The 23,108-nt window shown below is 46.3% G+C and overlaps 1 protein-coding gene across 7 annotated transcripts in view; it reads right to left on the reverse strand.

Annotated features, from left to right (window-relative positions):
- AOPEP (aminopeptidase O (putative)) overlaps positions 1-23,108 on the reverse strand; it is a 411,872-nt gene that overhangs the window by 144,520 nt on the left and 244,244 nt on the right. For all 7 annotated transcript variants that reach the window (XM_042243057.2, XM_027964237.3, XM_042243054.2 and 4 more), the window contains exons 6-7: positions 14,940-15,129; positions 10,798-10,904 (exon numbers count right to left, since the gene is read on the reverse strand). In XM_042243057.2, coding sequence (XP_042098991.1) covers positions 10,798-10,904; positions 14,940-15,129 — 297 coding nt within the window. The remainder of the gene's footprint in view (positions 1-10,797; positions 10,905-14,939; positions 15,130-23,108) is intronic.

Here is a 23,108-nt window from a genome sequence, read left to right on the forward strand (position 1 = left end):
TTGAGCACACACATGAGCACAGCATCTCTCTCTCTCTCTCTCTCTCTCTCTCTCTCTATATATATATATATATATATATATATAAACTCACTGAATCACTTTGCTGTACACCTGAAACTAACACAATATTCAATTAAAACAAAAAGAAGCACAACCATGTTTTGTATACTGCTCTTGTATCTTGCAATCTTAATGAACTTGTTTATTAGTTTTAACAGTGTTTGGGGTGGATTCTTTAGAATTTTCCATATAGATTATGTCATCCACAAAAAGATAGTTTCACTTCTTCCTTTCCAATGTGAATGTCTTTTATTTTACTTTCTTAGCTAATTACTTTGACTAGACCCTTGAATACAATGTTTAACAGAAATACAGTCCCTCTTTTTTATCCCTTCTCTCCTCAACCATTGACTTGAAAAGGGGAAGAGCCCCTATGAAATTGGGTTTTAATACATAGTAAGATTTTTTTTTTTTTTTTTGCTTTTTGTTAATATTTTGGGCTACCCTCGTAGCTCAGTCAGTAAAGAATCTGCCTGCAATGCAGGAGACCCAGGTTTGATTCCTGTGTCAGGAAGATCCCCTGGAGAAAGAAATGGCAACCCACTCCAGAACTCTTGCCTAAAGAATCCCATGGACAGAGGAGCCTGGCAGGCTACAGTCCATGGTGTCGCAAGAGTCGGACATGACTTAGTGACTAAACCACCACCAAGATATTTTTCTCTTGTGTCTTTGCAGGAGCTTCAGTCAAATAATTGTACAGCTTTTGTCAGTCATTCTTGATCAGCAATTGGCCAAAACACAAACTAAATGCAAAGCATGAGGGAGACATACAAGGAGTAAACAAATAATCTGTAAAAGAGAGTCAATTTAGGATTACATGAGATTACAGCCAAAAGTACGCACTGGCTCAGAGTTTTTCCGAATGGCAAATTAATATTCATTACCCAAGAATGTAATGCAGATAGTGCTAGAATTGGCTGAGGGCATGAGATATCCTCAGAGGATGAGCAAAATAGGAGTGAACTATTATGGAGTGGTTTATGTAATATAGGAATTATTTTTTAGGAAAATATTTCATAAGCAAATAGTGTTATAATGAATCAGTACCCCACAGGGTTGCAATATAGAAAAATTATGCATATATGCTTATAAGGCTTATTTTCCAAAGGATTCACAAGACAATATGATTATCTCAGGGTGAGGACTACAGTGGTAGGGATGGAATTTTATGCTTTTCTAACAAAGGTCCATCTAGTCAAGGCTATGGTTTTTCCAGTGGTCATGTATGGGTGTGAGAGTTGGACTATAAAGAAAGCTGAGCGCAGAAGAATCGATACTTTTGAACTGTGGTGTTGGAGAAGACTCTTGAGGGTCCCTTGGACTGCAAGGAGATCCAACCAGTCCATCCTAAAGAAAATCAGTCCTGAATGTTCATTGGTAGGACTGATGCTGAAGCTGAAACTCCAATACTCTGGCCACCTGATGTGAAGAGCTGATTCATCTGAAAAGACCCTGATGCTGGGAAAGATTGGGGGCAGGAGGAGAAGGGGATGACAGAGGATGAGATGGTTGGATGGCATCACCGACTCAATGGACATGGGTTTGGATGGACTTCGGGAGTTGGTGATGGACAGGAGGCCTTGGCGTGCTGCGGTTCATGGGGTCGCAAAGAGTTGGACACGACTGAGTGACTGAACTGAAACTGAAACTGAGTTTTCTTTTTTTTTAAAACATGGTTAACTAGTAGTGCTTATGAACTACTTTATTTCTTCTTTATGTTTTTCTATATTTAAAAAGAATGTAGTCTACTAAATGCTATTGCAAAAAAGAAACATCAGGTACATTACATATGTAATTATGGGCCTATCAAAGAGAATTCTACCCCTCCCTTAGAAATACTTGAGTGATGAGTAACCAGAGAATGGTCTGAAAAATGAAGAAGGAAAGGTTATTTGAGTCAACTATTCAGGATGTGTCTGTCATCTTTGCTGGGTAAAAGAAGTGTGAGCTGAGGGTGTCCCTCCACCCTCAGGAACTGAGTGGGCAGCTCAAGGGGGTGGAGCTGGCCTTTGAGACAGGAAAGGGCAGGGTCTGTTTCTGGTTGGCTGGGAGCCCCTCAAGATTTTCAGAAAATGCTGGCACAGGTACAGCAACCTCCTGTCACGAAAGGGTAGAAGCAGTCTATACAGCTAGCTGCCCAGTGTGTGTGATTCAAATTAAAAACAAACAAACAAAAAAACAGAAACAAAAAACAGCAGACAGGGATAACGGGGTGGAGGGGACCTTGAGCCTGAGTGACGGAGGGTGGAGGGCAAGAGCTCCAAGATACAGATATCGAGACCCTCACAGGCCAGTGCTAGTGGTCTGAGCTCGGGTTAGAACTCCTGAAGGCCATACACCAAAGAACGTTCTTCTTCTCAGGGCTGTAGTCAGATTCTGCATAGAGGCCGGGGAAGCTGTACACAGCAGAGCCAGAGGGGACACCAGGGTGGCCCTTATGTAGAGATTAGACCAGAAATAGGTTCCCAGCAGTCTTAGAAGCATTGCCAAGTTAATTCTTTCCTCAGGCTGTTCATTTGAGCATCGCTGTTTAATGTTCAGATTTTTTGGGGGGGAAGGGAGGGTGGCGGCGCGGTGTGCTTGCTTTTAATCTTACCCTTTCTATTTGTAACCAGGCATTCTTTTACTTAAAAAAAAAAAATGCTGTCTTGGGAATTCCCTGGCAGTCCAGTGGTAGAAGCTCTGAGCTTCCACTACAGGGAGCTCAGGTTCAATCCCCGGTTTGGGAACTAAGAACCCACATGCTGTGTGAGGTGTGGCTAATAACTAACTGACTAAAAAAAAAAAATTCTCTTAATTTCTTAGCAAAATTAACTTTGGAACATTCTAGCCAATTGCAAGTTTGTGAGGAGGAAAGGTAGGTGTTTCTAGGCTCTGCTTGGCCAAGAGACAGGAGCAGGGTGCCTCCGTGGTCGCCAGCTGGAGGGTGGCAGCCATGAAGGAGGAGACAGAAACCAGAATAAGCCAGGAGAGAGTGAGGCTGGCCACGGGGCTGCGTCCTTGAGCCCTCTGTCACTTGTTGAGCAAACATTTACCTGGTGCCAGAGGGTCTAGATGACAGTATCTAACATGTGTTAAGTATTTACTATAGATTGAACCACAGGAAATTCACAATAGTCAGTCATTTTAGATGGATCAAAATGGCAATTTCCTGTGATTTAGTCTAACACATGTATTCTAAATGATTTGCATGTATTCATCACATTTATTGCTCAAATTCACCTGTAAAGTGGAAACTGTTGTGTTACTATTCCCATTCTACCGTGAGGAGCTAAGATCAGTCTGGTTGCGAACCTCTCTCAAGGTCACATAGCAAGGAGTGGAGTCACCACTGGACTTAAATCCAGGCGTTTGGCTTCGAGGCTGACTTAACCCTATGCTACTTCTCCTGGGTTGAGAACTGAGCACTAACGAGCTCTGGAGAGTTTAGGTCTGCATCCTCAGATGATTTTTTTCTAAAAAGAGGCAGGATAGACTAGGTCTTGGCCAAGAAGGCACTGGGACTGTAGTCCTTCACCTTGTTCAAGCGGTAACAAGCTTCACAAAGCTCACGTATTCAACCAGTTCCTTTATTGGGTCGGTCCTTATCTAGGATCAGAGACAGCTTTACATCCTTTTATTAGAAGCTGTCTTGAAGCTGTATGGACATTTCAATCAGTTTTGAAAAACCCCAAATGAGCGATTCATTCAAAGCCTTAGACCGTTTAAGAGGAGGGTCCCAAGCTCTTCAAATCTCAGGTCTGGGTTCCTGAAACAGCCATCTAATTCTATCTGGCCTCTCTATACTCTCTCTCTGATTGTACGTTATCCCAAAGGCTGGGTAATCTTCCCAGAATGCCATTTTCACTATGTCATTCTTGGAACTGAAAAAAGTTTCCCACTGCCTAGACAGTCACATGCAAACTCTTGAATTTGGCATCAAAGGAACTCCATTACTCAGCCTGGTCCACCTTCAGTCTCAGAGGTTCTTAATGGTTCTCCTAGTCAGGAAACCCATTTCTCACTTAATGGCTATGTCCACAGCCAATTCACTGTCTATGCCTGCCAGGCTTTGCTCATTGAGCTCCTTTCCCCTCACTGTTTTACTAGCGTCAATGCAATTCTCTCTTACCCTCCAAGCTCAAGCCTCACATCTTCTGAATGGCCCGTTCTAACTAAGCTTACAAATATTAAACTTGTAGCTCTTTGAATTCTGAGGATGCAGCCTAGAATTTGTCTATCTACTCTGTTGTGAACAATATTTCAACTCTCTGTATAATATACAAAGAAACTCAGACAGAGATCATGTTGTCTACAACATTCACTTCTTCAGCATTTATCAAGCACCCAGCATTTAGTATTCTTGCCTGGAGAACTGCTATGGACAGAGGAGCCTGGTGGGCTACAGGGAGAAAGAAAGAAGAAAAATGAAGATGTTAGTTGCTCAGCTGTGCCCAACTCTTTGTGATCCCATGGACTGTAGCCTACCAAGCTCCTCTGTCCATGGGGATTCTCCAGGCAAGAATACTAGAGTAGGTAACCATTCCCTTCACCAGGGGATCTTCCCAACCCAGGGATCGAACCTGGGTCTCCAGCATTGCAGGCAGATTCTTTACCATCTGAGCCACCAGGGAGAGATGGTGTCATATGGACAGTTCAGCATTCACATCTGATCTTTAAGAGAGAGCTGGAGGTTTGGGAGCCTGCAGCACAGACGAGAGGTGTGGCCAGCTGTGCTAATGCCCCACTCATATCCCATGGGACCCTTTCACCATTTGTGCCCACATAAGCTCTCGGCATGTTCTCTTGACTCTTTGTCAGATGTGACCCTCAGGTCGCCTGAGCCTCTTTTGCCTGTGAACACAAGAACCAGAAGCACCTGGAATGTATTTCTCTCTCAGCAATGATGACAGGCGCTGGAACATTCACTCTCTGCACTCCTTGCCCCTGATGCGGACCATTCTGAAGCAGACCCACACTGCTTCCAGGGCACTCCTGTATAACCTGACTTGATATCATGGCACCCGGCTTGGCAGTCCATTCTCCCTTCCATTTTCCCCTTCTGAGACTTCTTCCTAACAAATCTCTTTGACAAGAATTTCATGTGCTTCAGAGGAATCCCCACTAAGAGAAAGTGTTTAAATGAAACCACTCCAGGAGGATGAGCAGTCACGAGGGGTCCCCTAGGGAAGGCCAACTCTAAGTACAGGAAGATGAAGACTGTGAAGGAGATGGAAGAGGGATGGCAGACAGGACCAAGGAGAACCAGAAGAGCGGCAGCCATGAAACAGAAATTTCCAGAAGGAAAGAGTTATTAACAGTACCAAACAAAGCAGAGGAGCCTAATACGGTAAGATTAAGAGGAGAGGAGCCTGATGAGTTAAGCCTAATAAGGTAAACTATGTTTACAGGATCTGGTGATCATAAGGGCACAGGGCCCTTAGGAACAATTTTCCCTAGACTTGTGACCCCAGTTCATGTCCAAAGGAGGATCCTCTTCCTCCCTCGGTATGCTAATCTTCCTTCGTGTCTCTCTTATAGACAGAGGGGTCTAAAGCTCACTCATATATGTAGCTCTGTGATATGCATCAAGGCATATTCATTTCTAGTTCTGTTTCTGGAACCGGACATTTCTCTTTAGTTGTACTGAGACTGTCAGGTTAGCACTCAGACATCTGAGAGGTCAGGATAGACATGGATGCTGATGTACTTACAGAATCAAAGGCTGGTGGTTTCAGTCTTTTCTTTGGGGCAGGAGCAAGAGAAGGAAAGGAGGGAGGGGAAGGTCTGGAATAGATACCAAAGGCAACACAGAAGGGAGCTGCCCAAGGAGGAGTGAAGGGATTTATTTGTGCCTGCAGGGCCACTGAAAGAATTCCAGGGAGTGTTCAGGCTCAGGGTGGAGGAGCAGTGGTGAAGACTGACACTCTGGGCTGGAGTTTTTCCATGAGAAAGGCTTGTGTGGCTGTGGATGGACACGTTCCCACACGTGGGTGGGAAAAGATTGCTGTGTTCTTGAAGGATTAGAAATAAGAATTTTGAAAAAAACTTTAAAGGTGAAGACTTCATGCATACTAGAAAAGGTTTACATACAGGTTTTTAAGGGAAATATGGAAAACTGTGCTTAGGTACTGTGCAAATTCAAAGGACTCATGGCAGGAACATTCCATTTTGGCCATAGAGTTACAGACTTGAAGGGTTTCCTCTTATTATGGGATGTCTCTGTAATGGGGGGGAGCAGCGAGGGATTCACGAGGAAGATACGAAAAGAGCTCACATTTCTCTAGAACCGTATCAACTGTGGAGGCAGTAGTTAGAAAGAGCCACGTCAGACTCTGGGCTTGTCAGCACCTCTTCAACGTGATATATTTTAAGGTTTTCTCAGCACGAGTTTGACTTTTAACAATGAATCCAGTAAAGGGGGGAAGTGACAATAAATCACAAACAATAAAAACCAACAGAGATTTCTTCTGACCCTGCCACCGGAGCTCTTCCATCCCGCTGGCCAGTCATGATATGCTAACTGAAAGCACTTGGAAGAGGCCGGATGCAGCTATACCCTGGAGACCAGAGGCATGGGAGCCTTTCAGAAGGCACCTTGCTAGTCAAGAGTCACGGCTGCTACAATGGACTAGGGAGGGGCTCTTAGGCCGGGGGTTGGGGAAAGGAATAGGAGAGAGTAAAGCAGTGGCTGCCAGGCAGGGGAGAGTGGAACGGCAGTAAGATCAGGCTTTGCAGGGTGAACGGTTCTGCCCGGGGTGGTGGAGAGGTGAGGGAGGGTCTGGAGACAGCCACTGGGGTCTCGTCTATGGGAAAGGCATTTTAATAATTAACAAATGAGAAAAGGCATGGAGCCAGTAGTAATGTGACCCTAGCCTTTTGAAACTATGCCTTAGGAGCCTGCAGACACGTTAGAGGCTCCCCAGCCAGTGAAGGCTGAGAGAGATAGGAAAACACAAGGAACCAAACACTGCTGTAACCAAATAAAACTTACCACTAGGTCGATTTAAGACACATTTGATGAGAGCTGTAATTCAACACTGGGAATATGGAAGGTACAAATGGAACAGGTCTTATAAATTACTGAAATTAGCAAGTCAGAGACAAACATAATTTTAATTTTTCTCTTCTCACTTTGTTAATACTCCTTTAATATCATCAACACAATATTGAATTCGCTGTTTCCCTATATTGACTGAAATAATCAGATACACTCTTACGTGTAAAAACACAAAGATGCTTTGGTCTAAGAATTCTTTTTTCAACACAACCTTTCATGTCCTTCCACAGTTCAAGATGCCTGGAGTTTTCTTTCTTTCGTTTTTTTTTTTTTTTTTTTTACTGCAACTAAATGCTATATCGAGTTCTTCAGAGGCAGGAAGATAGAGTAGGAAAAGGATTATTTCAACCCCCACTCTGCTCTTAACCAGCTATATGATGTTGGACACCTTAACCAGTCTTTCAAAATCACGAGTCACCTAAGTGAAGATGTGAAATAGCCAGCAGGAGAGGTGAGGAAGGACCAGCAGCGAAGCAGAAGGTAATCAAGGAGACTGCGACACAGAAGCCAAGAGAAGAAAGTGTTTTTAGAAAGAGTGGTCAACCATGTTGAAAGTTGTTGCAAAGATAAGTTGAAGTTTCCGCTGCATCTGGCAATGTGAAACTAAGACTTCTAAATTGTTCTGGGTCCATTATTTCAAGACCATGGGGTATCTTAATAGAGAGGGGGGAAAAGATAGCATCTTTGATGATCATTTTATGAGACTTCTTTTCCAAGGTCTTATTTTTGTATTAAAACAAAAATCTGAGAATAAATTTTTACAATCCTGGTTTTTCCTTTTCACTTTCTGTCATTCTAGGTTCTCTGTGCCCATTTAAGGGAGAATTCTAAGGGATGGGAGTAAACTAAACTGAGACTATACAATTCAGGGCAGGTTCAGAAACATTTCCTCTTCATTGTAAGTGCATCTGATAACAATATTTTCCATACTGATGTGCAACACTCTTTCAAATGCACTCATTTCATGGTTAGCCTAAATTTAGGCAAACACAATTTCTGAATACTAAGAAAAACAAATGCCATAATAAGCCTTCTAGCACAAGGGTCTAAAAATAGTGGATTCCTTCTCCCAGCTCCACACACAAAGGAAAAGCTCTTGGACGTCAGAAGTTCCATGAAGCCCCGAGACAAGGCTCTCTGCATGTGTGTACTGACTTCCCAGCGGACATCTGGCTGTTTAGATGTTGGGAACACATTTCATCAACTAACTTTAGTTATAATATCCTTACCCACTCAGATGGTCTGTGGTCATTCAGAACTGGAAGCATCGAAGGGACTTAGAGACTTGGAAAGTGGGGAAACTGAGTCTTGAGAGCCTTGAGTCTTGGCGGGATTGGTGAAATTACACAGCTCACACACCAGTCTGTTTCTGCATCAGCTGCCTTAAAACAAACCTCCCAGGCCCTCATCTTGCTCCCTTCCCAGCACAACTCCTCTCACAAAGTCCAGACTCAGTGTCTCTGCTTCCTGACCTCCCATGCACTCTCTACCCACTCCAATCTGACTCCCTTCTCCACATTCATGAATAAATGCATGCATGTCAAGGTCACCAACATCTTTCATGTGATCCAAACAAAGGTCACTTCTCTCCAGCCCTTTTACGACACTGCTCAGCAACATCTGACACCCCACTTCACCTTCTTGACTCATTTTCCCTCCTGGCTTCCATGACTCCTGGCCTCTGGGTTTTCTCTGCATTGATTTTCCCAGTTTCTCTGCTGACTCCTCATCTTCCTCCCAACCTCTTCTCTCACTTTTCTTTTTTTCTACCTGGTGATTTCAACAGGCTCAGAATTGTAAGTATCCATAAGGGTGAATGTTTCAGGCTCTCCACTGAGCTCCTGACTTGTAAACCCCACTGCAGTCTCCATACTGAATGTCTATTTGGCACATCACAGTTAACAACACGCAAGACCGAAATCTTTATTCTTCCCTCCAAAGCCTGCTCCTCCCAAAGTCTTTACCATCTCACCAAATGGCATCACCATCTGTCTACCCAGCTGCTCAAGTCAAAAGCCTAGAAGTCATTCTAGACACTTTCATTTTCCTTTTCTCCATATTCAGTAGACCAAAGATCTGCCAGTTCCACTGCCAAAGCATGTCTTAAACAGGCCTGCTTCTTGCGTCTACCCCGCCGCCAGGGGTAGTGTAGACTACTGCAACTTCTAACCTTCCTCCTTGCTTTTTGTCTGCTGCCTGCAATCCATGCCACACAGCGGCCAGCGAAGCAGTGTCAAAACACCAGACAGGTCAGATCCTCTGACCTTAAGGCCCTGGAGCAACTCAGGACAAGGCCAAATGATCCAGCTCCCGCCCGCCTCTCCCGACCTTCCAACTGCACCACCACCGCTCTTTCTTCCTCAACCCCAGCATGCCAGGCCCTTTCCTGCCTGCAGGCCTTGGTGCTCCTCCAAGAGGCACTCCACCCCCCCTACTATAAATCTCCGGGTTCCCTTCGCATCAGCTTCTCACTGCCTGTAACTAAGCTGTGCACACAAGAGGGTCCCTGCTAAGTGAAAGTTCTGAGAGAGCGGTGGCCCTATCCACGGTGGCCATGGGTGTCGCCCTTCTGGCAGCTGAGGGAAAGGATGCTCATAGTGGCACTGGGTGGGGAGGGCAGGCTCCTGGCTCCTAAACAATGGATGAGTCAGCTGACGCCTGCGGTTAGTGTGCGAGGGAAGACATCTCCCTGGGAAGAGGGGCCACACCCAGCGCTGCTGCACAAAAGCACTGGCTAGCCTCGCTGGGGTCAGGTTGGGCTCGGCATTTCCCTCAGACCTCGGCCTTAGTGTGCAGTCACTGCAGAAGGGGGGTTTTTATTTAAAAACAAATGGCAACAGAACTGGTCCAGGCAGGCTTCTTTCTACCCAGGCGGTAGACTGGCCCTGGGGGCTGCCATCTAAAATAAGGGGCGATTCCTGGATGGCCGCCTTCCCACCTGTCTGACTGCAGATTCCAAAGGCTTGGCTCCAGTCAACAGGGGGGCAGGAGGAAAGCTTCTGTTGCCATAGTAACCACAGTGCTCCTGGGGCCTAGGCTCAAGGTTTCAGATAAACAACTATTTAGAGAAGTGAAGAAAAGGAGAGGAGAGAAACCAAAAAAAAAAAAATAAAAAATAATGGTGAAATGGCGAGAAGTAATCTTACAAGTGTTGCAAGACACGCTCTGAAAATAAAACCAGGGAGCCAAGAGTAGAATCCTCCCACCAGCACGGGAGTGGCCTCCTGCCGGGGACCCAGCCGGAACAAAAGGCCCCATTGACACAAACATCTGTTACTACTAAACACTTAGGAATCAATATTTTCCTAAAGGCTTTTTTTTTTTTTTTTCTTTTCTCCTTTTGGCTTTAAAGGGTTACTGTCTGCCAGGCTAACAGACCCTCACCTTCTCCGAGTCCACGGTCACCATGTGAAGTGACCATTAGAACTTCAAATGAAGAATTTGATCCTGGAAATGGCCCTGTGCTACTTTTTTTTCCTGAACACAGACACCAGGAAAATGTCAGAAGGCAAATCCAAACCCACGCCCTGAAAGACTTAAAATGTTAACAGTCACATCCCTGGGAGGATGAGTAATCTAGCCCAATTTAATTTAAAAAGGAAACCCGGCAGATTTAAGAGATGGCCTGGATGTGCCTTGAAGGGAAGCAGGAGCGTGATAGGGAGGATGGGAAGGTGACAGGATCATGGGGGCTTTACCTCAACACCTGCATTTCCTCCGGGGAGTTCTGCACCTCATCCTGGAGGCGATGCCAGCGCAGGCAAGCCCTCAGCTTCTGCTGCTCCCGGGCCTCGTGGGGGGCCAGCTGCTTGGAGCACAGACGCACAAACACACATACACAAAACACAGTCACTGCTGTCCTCTGCAGAGTCAGAGCCGCCCAGTGGAGTGGCGGGCTTTGTTTCAGGGGGGGATGGCACAGACAGCCCCCACTGCGCTTTGTGCCCCATAGGAAAAGTCCTAGGGCCAAAGAGGTCTTTTAGGTCCTCAGACTAAGAACCAGGCCGCCCTCCAGCGCTGCCTGTTTGGGAGGTGCCCTCTGGTCCGACAGCCTCCCCCTCCACCGCCCCCCCACCACGCCCCCCTTGTCCTGCCCTGGAGAGAGCAGACCTCCCTAGGGGCTGGTTTCCACTCTGATTCCATCCAGCCCTTTCTTGCCTTGTCTTTTCGCACAGGGTGGGAAAGGTCCCCTCCATTTACCTCCTATTTTTTCCCAGCCCCCAGTTTTGTTAAGGGCTGTTTACAGGGGAGCTAATGTAACCCAGATGACTCTGTTTGCATATAACCAGGAAGAGCCCAATGCCTAGACTCCCTCTCGGGCGGGAAGGCCATCACCCCTGCCCTACTGAGCAGAACTGGCTGCTGTCACCCGTGTGCTCACAAGGCCCCTCGGCTTTAAATGCCACAGTGGGGGGTGGGTGGGGTGGGAGGCAGGACATCCACTGGGGAGGGAACCGTCAGTGTCTACAGGCATTCCTGGAAACTAACAGATATTTACTGATTCTCTGCTAGGCCCTGGGGACATAATGGACACAACTATGACCTTGAGGAGTCGAGGGAGACAGATGAGAATACTAACCATTGGAGTCCAGTGATGGATGGTAGGGGCTGAAGAAGGACCCCAGAGCTCCCAGGACAACCAGGGTGTTCAGAAGGTTTTCCTGGGGAGGGTATGGGGTTTGAACTGGCCCTCAGGGAAAGCAGGAGTCAGCTAGGAGAGGAGAAATTTCAGGAAGAGGGGAAGCATGTACAAAGCTCATGGGGCCTGGAAAGAGTGTGAAATGTTTTAAAAATGGGGAAGGTTAAGGTTGGCCAGGGAGCAGGCTGCCATTCAAGGAGGGACAGAAGTGCCAAGTAGCTAGCAGTGGTGAACACGATCAGCAAAATCTGTGTGTCCTGTTGTTATGGACTGAATTGTGTTCCCCCAGCAGGAAACCCTATGTTGAAGACCTAGTCACTGGTGTGACTGTGTTTGGAGATAGGGGCCTCTAAGGAGGTAATTAAGGTTAAACGAGTTCAAAAGGATAAGGCCCTAACCCAATAGGGTTGGTGTCTTTGTAAGAAGAGGAAGAGACACTGAAACTCTCTCTCTGGGCCATGTAACAACATAATGAGAAGATGGCCCTTATCAAGCCAGGGAAGAGAGGCCTCATCAGAAACCAAGCCTGTCAGCACCTTGATCTTGAACTTCCCAGCCTGTTTAAGTCTCTTGGTCTGTGGTCCTTTGTTATGGCATCCTGAGCTGACTAAGACACCTGTGAAGAAGTCTAGACTTTCTCCAAGTTGATGACAAGTTAAATGACTCAACTTGCCACTAATTCAATTCACTTCTCTCTATGGAATCCCACTGAGAGGAGTGGAGGTTTCTATCTCCTGGTTCAGAGATCCCCCACTCCCCTTTGCGGTACTTGATAATGTGTGGCACTGCAAAGTACAGTCTCCTGGGCAGAAAAGTAACATTGCACCCTCATGCCTTGTTCAGGGATGAAGTAACTTGTTGACCGGGAGAGTCCCCTGAGGCCACCCACCCTTTCCTGCCCCGAGGAGCACTTTTCTCTGGCTGAGGAGGCTTGGCAGGGACCACCAGCAGCTCAGTTTTATTCAACCTTCAAGGAAGGGATCAGAGCAAGGGGTGAACCCTGGAAATGTTTCCAAACTTTGTGCTGATTCCAGAATGGACACTTCGCTTCAGAGGGTATCTGCGGTTTCATATATTGAAGAATTACTGCACGTAGCTTAAAGGATGATGAGGTGGACTGCTCCCTACTCCAGGTTAAGGGTAAAGGAGGGACAGAGAAACTTTAACCCCTATTTTCCCTTTGAGGCTCATAAGAAGTCATCTCCAAGAAGGTTTTCTGGATTTTCTCATATCCAGCCTCTTTCACCTTTGAACTCCCACACTAATTAGTGTTTACCTCTCTTTGCTATCTTATTTTCTTCTTCCTTCCACTCTATGCTTTCCTTATCTTCAAAATTAGACTCTGATCTTTTTCAAAGCAGCGTTGTGGACTTAGCCTTTTATCTCTATGAATCTAGCAGAGAATGGACACATGGAAGGTTTACAGCTGTGAGATGCAGCCAGGCCAGCTTTGTGCCTCTATCAGTACCGACAGATGCAGGGCAGAACAGCTAGAGGCAGGACCCAAGCAGAGAGATTCCAGAAGGTAGAGGCAAGAGGAAGGATAAAGGGGGAGTGCTCTTTGGGGATTCAGGACATAAAGGGCAGAGAGATGGTCATCAGACACCTGACGTACACTCATGATGACCAGAATAGCACAAATCTGACTGTCTCAGGTGGAAGCACCTCAGGGGAGAGATGGTGAGAGAATCCTTGCTGAATGCCTACTCCACGCAAGGTGGTGGCAAAAACAAAGATGACGAGAACAAGAAGGACAACTGGTATTTCTCGCACACACTCTGTGTGTCAGGCACGGTGCTAATAAGCTCATTCACACACCACCCCTTCCACTCTGCAAGGTTAAGCATTTTATAAATGAGGAAACTGAGCCTCAGAGAGGTGACTTAACCTCCTGACACTCACAAAGCTGGCAAGCAGCAAAGCTGGGATTCCAACCCAGGTCCTACTTCAGACCCAGCCTTTCTGCTCAAGAATCTGCCATGTGACCTCTCTTCACAGGATTCTGCGTGGAGGGGGACACGGCTATACACACTGCTAGCTCAGTAGCCAAGGTGGGAAAGCGGGGTGGGAGGATGAGCAGGACACTGTGCCACTGTGAAAGAGGTTATCGCCTACTCATGAGGATAGCAGGAAGAAGAAACAAGTGAGAAAAAAGAGGTAAGTACAACTACAGTGGAAACTCAAAGTTTCTAGAAGAGCATTACTGAACTGTGAATGAGATGAAGAGCCTGGGCTATCAAAGGAAGGTGACCTTGAGCTGGCTAGTGAAAGATATACAGGATTTCAACAGGCAGAAGGAACTTGAACAAAATCATGCAGATGTGTACAAACTTGTGAATTTCAGAATTCAAATCGTCCAGTATGCAGAGATGGTAGGGGAAAAGATGTGACCAGATATTAGGAATTGGAAAACAAGCAGGAGGTAAGCAGGAAGCAGGTTAGCTTCCTTATTGCTGGTGGCGAATTCTTAAGCAGAGGTTGTAAACTAGGAGTGTGTTGAGCAGGTCTGGCCTCGGTGTGTATTTGGTCTGCATATTTTTCACACTGATAAATTTCACATAAAAATCCAGAGTCATAGTTTCTTTCAAAACACTAGAAGTCCAGGCTCTATCAAGCCCTCCTTTCAACATGACAGCAATTGGTCAGAACTGAGGGGAAGCGGCCGGTGTACCACAGTCCTCCCCGTTCCCTAATCTGCAACACCGACTGCTTCATTCCTCATTACTTGAGCAGACATCTAAAATCATGACTCTGGATTTAAACTTTCATCTCATCACTTAACAAAGCAGAACACGGTCGATGTCAACACAACCACAACCACAAAGGAGTGCTTGAGTATGCCGCAGCACCACCTGTCCTGCAAGTCTTTGCTCAAACGTCTCCTCATCAGAGACCTTCTCCGATGAGCACCTTCTAAAACAGCACTTCCTCCACCCCTCTCTATCTGGCTTCGTTTTCTTGACAGTACTCATCCCTGCAAGTTGCAGATGCTGTCGTTTACCTACCTGGTCTCCCTGTCATCACTAGATCACGAACCCCAGTGAACCCCATGGGGAGCAAGGTCTCCCTTCTCATTTACAAAGCAAACAGAACAAGGGGCTAGGTGCATAATGAGCACTCAATACTTTTCTGTTGAATGAGCGAAAGACTCAGTTGAACTTGACTCTGGATACTGAAATGCTTAGTGCACTTGAAACTTACCTGCTGTGCCTTGGCCCAGAATACATCTTCCAAGTGAGTGGCGAACCCTTCACTCAGCCACTCCTCCGTCCAGTCTCGAGCCCCAATCGCCAGGCCAAACCAGGCGTGAGCAATTTCATGGCAGAGACGGGTCCCACAGAGCTGGCTCATTCCAGTCAAGGTGCTCTGAGAGAGGAAGACGATGTGTGGGCTGGGGATAATGGGAGAGAAAACACACAAGAGTCTTGTCAGGGCCTGTCGTCACGGCCACCCCCTGGGGCAGCTTTCTCAGCCCTGCCAGCCTGTTATTATCATGTGCATGCTAGATCACGACCGATAGGCTCGCAGCTTAGATGCTTTTAGAAATAAATAAAGTGGCAGTTTGCGTTCCTGGCAGCGGCTCAGGCTGCCGTTTCTGCCAAGCAGTTGTCTCCGTCATCAAAAGGCTATTACCTGTAATAAGTAACCTGCACTGAGGTTTACACTGAAGAAATTACAAGGCGATGGAAGCATTTACCCTGAAATCTGGACTGTAAAAGAAGAGCAGGTGTGGGAACGTGAAGCCCATGTTGTCAAGACACTGATCAAAGAAGACCCTTCAGCCAAAAATCCGAGTAGCTTACAGACAAAGTGAGAAGTCACGCAGAAGGACAGGAAAAGCCGAGAAGAATGGAACCAAACATTTTCTATTTCAGGCCAGGGCTGGTTACAGAGGTAACAAACTCACAGGTGCCATGGATGGGTGAGGTTTCAAGAGACTGTGATAAAGGCTGAATCTCTGTAAGGCTGAGGTTTTCAAAGGTATCTTTTCCTATCTACAGATGCTTATAATTCACATGACACAATGATAGGCAGAGAGAAGGAAGTTAACTCACTCAGGTGTGCAAATGGCCCCGGGGCTGGCACCAGCCAGGGAGATTTATTAATATCTAATCTCATTTCCCATACTTTGCTTTAAAACTCCAAACACCATGATTAGAGCTGCATTGATGAAATGGCAGGAAGGGAGGCTGACAAGAGAAGAGGTAAAGGGAGTACCTCCTGTGCTTCGGTATTTCTCATTTATCCAGGACTTGTTTACAGTCTTATGAATGAAGAATTTGCTTTGAAAAAAAAAAAAAAAAACAACACCTCTCCTCCATCAATTGAACACAAGCAGTTGTGAAACCTTCCAAATTAAGAAACTGTACACACTGGTTCCTTCGTTTAAAAGCCACGCATTTGCCATCATGTGGGCTCTGCACAAGCCAGAACTGCTTGCAGATTTGTCCTCCGCCCCCACGGCCACCAGTAGAGAAAACCCCACCTGTATTTCCCTTGCACAACATCACCCATTCAGCTCAGGGAGCTCAACTGAAATCGCGGCAGTCATGTGTGCCAAAACAGACAGCTTTCATGTGAAATAATAACAGGGCAGGCACGCAAATGAGAAAGCGTCTGCCAGGATCTCAGCAGAGTCCACCAGAAACTCTGGGAAATAAAAGTGTAGCTGGGACCTTTAGGATATAAGGGTGCAATGCAGCAGGCGCCAACAGTATTTCAGAGCACTAACTCAGAGGGAGAAAAAGGAAGGCAGGAAGCAACGCAGGAAGGAAAAGAGGGAAGGGTGAGAGAAGGGAGGAGGGTGGGAGGGAACCAAGAGGCACAGGAGCTAAACTTCCTCTTCCTGAGAAAGTCGCCCATGGAGAAGACAAACTGCGAAACCTGGCATTTTCAAGTAAATGACCCCTTGCTCTGGCATGTGCAGCGCTACAAAGAAAAGCCACAGAAATGTACCAAGTAAATAACATTCCAGACATACTGCTGGCAGCACTTCACCCTTTTGGCTAAAACAAAACAGAAGTAACTTCAGGCTTTGTAAACAGGCTCAAAGACAAGCCTGCGTTGGAAAGGTCTGCTGGCCAGAGATCCAGACGGTGCACGCAGAGTTACAGACGTGGTGTGGCTGAGCTGACCCCTCGGCCCAGGAGCGGTACACACGCTGATGACTGTGAAATTGCAGACTGTTCATGAGGAAAAGCCTGCGCCGTCCACGGCGACCTGCTGGCTGCTTTGTCCCAGTGTGGAAGTTGATCCAGGCCCTTTTATGCAAATATCAAAGTCTGAGAGGGCTGAAGGAATGCACAAAGCAGCTGTGTGGGGGTGGCATTTCATTTTCCTGTCCTGTAATTTTTCCCCTTCAACAGTCTTCGTTGTCTCCACCAGACCCGGTATTTTGGAGATACCACCCTGGCCTTGGTTGGGCTTAGGACAGATCCAGACATTGCTGGACTGGTGCCTAAATTCCCATTCCCTGTCCTCAATACTCTCTTCCTAGCCAGAGAGAAATGTGTTTCCTACTGTCTTCTGAGAAAACCGAAGTTTAAACTTCCTTCTAGATTGGAAGGATGCGCATTTCGCTTGATACAAGTGACCCTATTATCAGTGAAAAACATGACCTTCTCCCTGAAAAGCAATTTTCCAGTTTGAGAACCAGATCCCAAATTCTCCTGCAGCGGAGTTTTCTGTCTAAGGTTGGGTTTTACCTATGGATCATACCTCCCTATAAAGAAAATGGCTTTTTTCTTAAACTAAATTAAAACGCAGAGTGAGGTTTTGATAATCTTTCTCAAGGGTTGTTAACAAAATCCTGACATAAAAGGACCAATACAATTTTTTTTCAAGTTAAGGAGAATTTACTCCTCTCCTTTTGAACTTAAATGTCAGGATTTTTCATGGTAACTAGAATTTTTAAACTGCTTTTTTTCAACAATGAATGAAGAACAGTATAATGCTCAAACTCACTTCAAGGAGTAATATTAAATATTCCTCTACCAACAGATAATCTCTTTCACACCCTCCTTCAAAACAGAATGAATGTTTAGAATTTTCTACTCAAACCTTTCACTTGATTTATAAGTTTCACCCCTGGGCTCCTCACATTTTCCCAAGTTGTCAGAATTGTATTCTTGGTCCTAGTCAGTCAGCCGGGCATCAGTCTTCACTCTGACAAGCTCCATTTGAAAACGGGTTTTCTTTTTTTCTTTTTTCCCTTGAAAGGGCCTGTGTCAACTGCCTCTACAAATGCCAAATTGTTGATTCATCATCATTACAGAGGATGGAAGATAATCACTTCAGTGACATCTTCATCCTAAAAATGGTTCTTTTAAAACTTTTTTTCAAAATCACAGAGTTGATCATTTTTCCCAAATAAGAAATGGGTGGGAAAGGAATATTTTCAACTCTCAAAAAGCACAATCCCCTCTTATTTGTATTCTCCGTCATAAATTCTCACTGCAAGTGATCTTGGGGCCAGCGGGGCAGAGCAGGGGGTGGGGCAGGGCAGGGGGGCGGGGAGGGCAGGGGGCCGGGCAGGGCCCCAGCAGGACGCGTGTGCTCCTTCCTTCCCAGGAGACCACCAGCGGGGCTGCCTCCCGACAAAGGCCACGTGGTATTGTCTGTCTGCTGCCTCCCCGCCCCCAAGTTTAAAAATATCATTTCTGGTCTGAAAACAGTTTCTCAAGACTGTTCCTAAAAGCTCCCTCCCGACGCAGATTAGAAGGCTGTGTCCGCTAATTTAAAACACGCTTCTAGCAGAGGAGGAAGGAGTGCCTTCATTACTCTCAGGAGCCGCTCCAATCCTTCGGGAGGAATTCAATTTGGAGAGGAAATGGAGAATTTCATCAGATCTTAAGCAGGGGCTGGTGTGTGATTTATTTCTGCTTTGTCCAGGGAGACGTGACCGGCGTGGCCCACCTTGCGGCTCAGGGAGACGTGCAGCACTGGGGGCTCCAGCCCAGCACCACGGCCCCGGCGGGTCAGAGCAGGCTGCAGGCCGACCCAGAGGACAGGAAATAGCTTCTGGTTAGGGACAAGAAGAACCCCAGGGCACCCATTATCCCGGAGCAGATCCAACAGGCCCTGGGGGGGCAGATTCACTTTTTATACAGGTCCTTGGCAAGTGCGTCCAGGAAACAGACACATACTCACCAAGCTTGAACTTATGGGTTCAAAGTTTCTCACAGTCTCAACAACATGTGGAGCCCAACATTCCATTCCAGACAGGAAAGAAAAATCAAGAAAGAGGGGAACCCTGAGTACTTCCAGAATTAAACTGGATAGCTCTAAAAGGACCTCATGATTATGTGAAAATAACTTTTGCTTGCATGACTTAGTTGCAAATATAATCAGGATAACTGAAAGGTTAAAGATTCGGAATGCTTCCCAGGTGGCTCAGTGGTAAAGAATCTGACTGCCAATGCAGGAGACACAGAAGATGTGGGTTCGATCCCTGGGTTCGGAAGATTCCCCTGGAGTATTCTTGCCTGGAAAACTTGATGGACTGAGGAGCCTGGTGGGCCACAGTCCATGGGGTCACAAAGAGTTGGACATGATTGAGCATGCGTACTAGAGAAGGCAATGGCACCCCACTCCAGTACTCTTGTCTGGAAAATCCCGTGGATGGAGGAGCCTGCTGGGCTGCAGTCCGTGTGGTCGCTAAGAGTCGGACACAACTGAGCGACTTCACTTTCACTTTTCACTTTGACGCATTGGAGAAGGAAATGGCAACCCACTCTAGTGTTCTTGCCTGGAGAATCCCAGGGACGGGGGAGCCTTGGTGGGCTGCCGTCTATGGGGTTGCACAGAGTCGGACACGACTGAAGCAACTGAGCAGCATCCGCAGCAGCAGAGCATGCATACAGACTCAGAGTAAGTAGCTTGGGGCAATGTGAAAGGGAGGACAAATAGGAGTTACCCATCCCTTGGTAACATTTCATGCAAAGATGGGCACAATAAAAGACAGAAATGGTATGGACCTAACAGAAGCATTAAGAAGAAGTGGCAAGAATACACAGAACTGTACAAAAAAGATGTTCATGACCTAGGTAACACGATGGTGTGATCACTCACCTACAGCCAGACATCCTGGAATGTGAAGTCAAATGGGCCTTAAGAAGCGTCACTACGAACAAAGCCAGTGGAAGTGATGGAATTCCAGTTGAGCTGTTTCAAATCCTAAAAGATGATGCCATGAAAGTGCTGCACTCAATATGCCAGCAAATTTGGAAAACTCAGCAGTGACCATAGGACTGGAAAGGTCAGTTTTCATTCCAATCCCAAAGAAAGGCAATGCCAAGGAATGCTCAAACTACCACACAATTGCACTCATCTCACGTGCTAGTAAAGAAATGCTCAAAATTCTCCAAGCCAGGCTTCAACAGTACGTGAACCGTGAACTTCCAGATGTTCAAGCTGGAGTTAGACAGGGCAGAGGAACCAGAGATCAAATTGCCAACATCCCTTGGATAATCAGAAAAGCAAGAGAGTTCCAGAAAAACATCTACTTCTTTTTATTGACTATGCCAAAGCCTTTGACTGTGTGGAAACAAACTGTGGAAAATTCTTCAAGAGATGGAAATACCAGATCACCTTACCTGCCTCCTAAGAAATCTGTATGCAGGTCAAGAAGCAACAGTTAGAACCAGACCTGAAACAACAGACTGATTCCAAATTGGGAAAGGAGTATGTCAAGGCTATATATTGTCACCCTGCTTTTTTAATTTATATGCAGAGTATATCATGTGAAATGCCAGGCTGGATGAAGCACAAGCTGGAATCAAGATTGCCAGGAGAAACAGCAATAACCTCAGATATGCAGATGACACCACCCTTATGGCAGAGAGCAAAGAAGAACTAAAAAGCCCCTTGATGAAAGTGAAAGAGGAGAGTGAAAAAGTTGGCTTAAAACTCAGAATTCAAAAAACTAAGATCATGGCATCCAGACCCATCACTTCATGGCAAATAGATGGGGAAACAGTGAGAGACTTTATTTTGGGAGGCTCCAAAACCACTGCAGATGGTGACTGTAGCCATGAAGTTAAAAGACGCTTGCTCCTTGGAAGAAATGCTATGACCACCCTAGAGAGCATGTTAAAAAGCAGAGACGTTACTTTGCCAACAAAGGTCCATCTAGTTAAGGCTATGGTTTTTCCAGTAGTCATATATGGATGTGAGAGTTGAACTATAAAGAAAGCTGAGCACCTAAGAATTGATACTTTTGAACTGTAGTGTTGGAGAAGACTCTCGACAGTCCCTTGGACTGCAAGGAGATCCAGCCAGTCCATCCTAAAGGAAATCAGTCCTGAATATTCATTGGAAGGACTGGTGCTGAAGCTGAAACTCCAATACTTTGGCCATCTGATGCAAAGAACTGACCCATTAGAAAAGATCCTGATGCTGGGAAAGATTGAAGGCAAGAGGAGAAGGGGACAACAGAGGATAATTCGGTTGGATGGCATCACTGACTCACTCAATGGACATGAGTTTGAGCAAGCTCCAGGAGTTGGTGACAGACAGGGAAGCCTGGCATGTTGCTGTCCACGGGGTCACAATGAGTCGGACATAACTGAGCAACTGAACTGAACTGAGTTCCTTGGTCCTGGAGAAGAGTCTTGAGAGTCCCTTGGACAGCTAGGAGATTAAACTATTCAATCCTAAAGGAAATCAACCTTGAATATTCACTGGAAGCACTGCTGCTGAAGCTGAAGGTCCAATACTTCGGCCACCTGTGCAGAGAGCTGACTCATTGGAAAAGATACCTGGAAAGACTGAAGGCCAAGGAGAAGGGGGTGGCAGAGGATGAGATGAGTAGACAGCATCACCATGAATCTGAACAAACTCTGCAAAGTAGTGGAGGATATAGGAGCCTGGCATACCTCAGTCCATGGGTCGCAAACAGTCAGACGCAACTTAGCGACTGAACAACAAATTCAGAACGTGCTTCTTCTTCCTCTGTCAGGTGTGATATGGTTATGTGCCAGCATCTCAGCTAGTACATTTACAAACCAAATGCTCAGTTCGGGCCCCTTCATCTCTACAATGAAATCCCTCAGTCCTACTCCCAGATGCAGTCTAAGGTAGAGGACATATGTGTTGCTCCAAAGGTAAGAGATGGCCCAGATGGATCTGGAGGGCCCCTGCTCCCCTCTGGCTCTGGGACTGCTTCCTTCTGCTCCATCAGACATTCGACTCTGGACACACAGTGTGGACTTAGACTGGAGCCTTATGAGACATGGGGATGTGGCCCTTTCAGTAGCCGGAGGTGGAAACCAGATCTAAAAACTGGAAGAAAACTTGCTGCATCTGACCAATACAAGGATTTAGGTTTGAGAGAAAAGGTTAAATTAGTATGTGTTTTCCTTTAAAAATGCTAAATAGCAAAGAGGCAGTAAAACATGTAGTCACTTATCTAAACGAATTTTGGCTCAAACTGCTAACATGACTATAGCAGAGAGTGACTGAGTGGAATCCCCAGGGCCAGAGACTTCTACCAGAAACATCCTTCTTCTAAAGACTCAAGTGCTTGAGTATGTGAAGTGTGCTAGGCACTGTATTTTATATACATCATCTCATTTAATCTACCTCTTGACCTCAAGAGACAGATTTTATTATCATCCCCACTTTAGAAATGAGGAAAGTGAGGCACAGAGAGATAAAGTGACTAGCTCAAGGTCACACACCTGGTAAGTCGAGGAACTGGTATTTCTGCTCACACATTCTAGACCCCGAAGCCCTGCTCTGACTTACTCTGCCCAGGGTCACTGGGTTTAGACCTATGATTTCAAGATCACCCTTCCTCTGTGCCATCTCTAGCCTAGTGGTGCAATGATCACTACCCTCCCTGGAACTCTTATTTTCTGTGTTCACCCAAGGGGAGCCACCAGCCATGCCCTGCACCTCTCTGTTCCTTAAATTCATATCACAGTGAGAACTGACTGGAGGTTACCAGACCTTGTGATCACAGAGCTTGAGCCTCTTCCTCATGAGAAGGAAGGTAGGGAAGGAAAGGCGAGGGGAAAAGAGAGGGGAGCATCACTAACACAGCTGCTGCCTGCCCCTCCCCCCCCCGCCCCCCGCCCGACAAGGGCTGAATTCCTGAGTGCAACACCCTTCTTTCTAACCTCGTTCTCTGGCAGGTCCTTGCGGGCCACTGCAAGGAGACGCTTAGACAAGCAAGTGTGAAGGCGCATGGGTCAGTCCTTGCTGTTGCTAAGTCGCTTCAGTCGTGTCTGACTCTGTGCGACCCCATAGACAGCAGCCCACCAGGCTTCCCCGTTTCCTTCTCCAATGCATGAAAGTGAAAAGTGAAAGTGAAGTCGCTCAGTCGTGTCCGACTCTTCGTGACCCCATGGACTGCAGCCTACCAGGCTC

This window comes from Ovis aries, chromosome 2 (genome assembly GCF_016772045.2).
Source record: "Ovis aries strain OAR_USU_Benz2616 breed Rambouillet chromosome 2, ARS-UI_Ramb_v3.0, whole genome shotgun sequence".
In the NCBI taxonomy this organism is placed as follows: domain Eukaryota; kingdom Metazoa; phylum Chordata; class Mammalia; order Artiodactyla; family Bovidae; genus Ovis; species Ovis aries.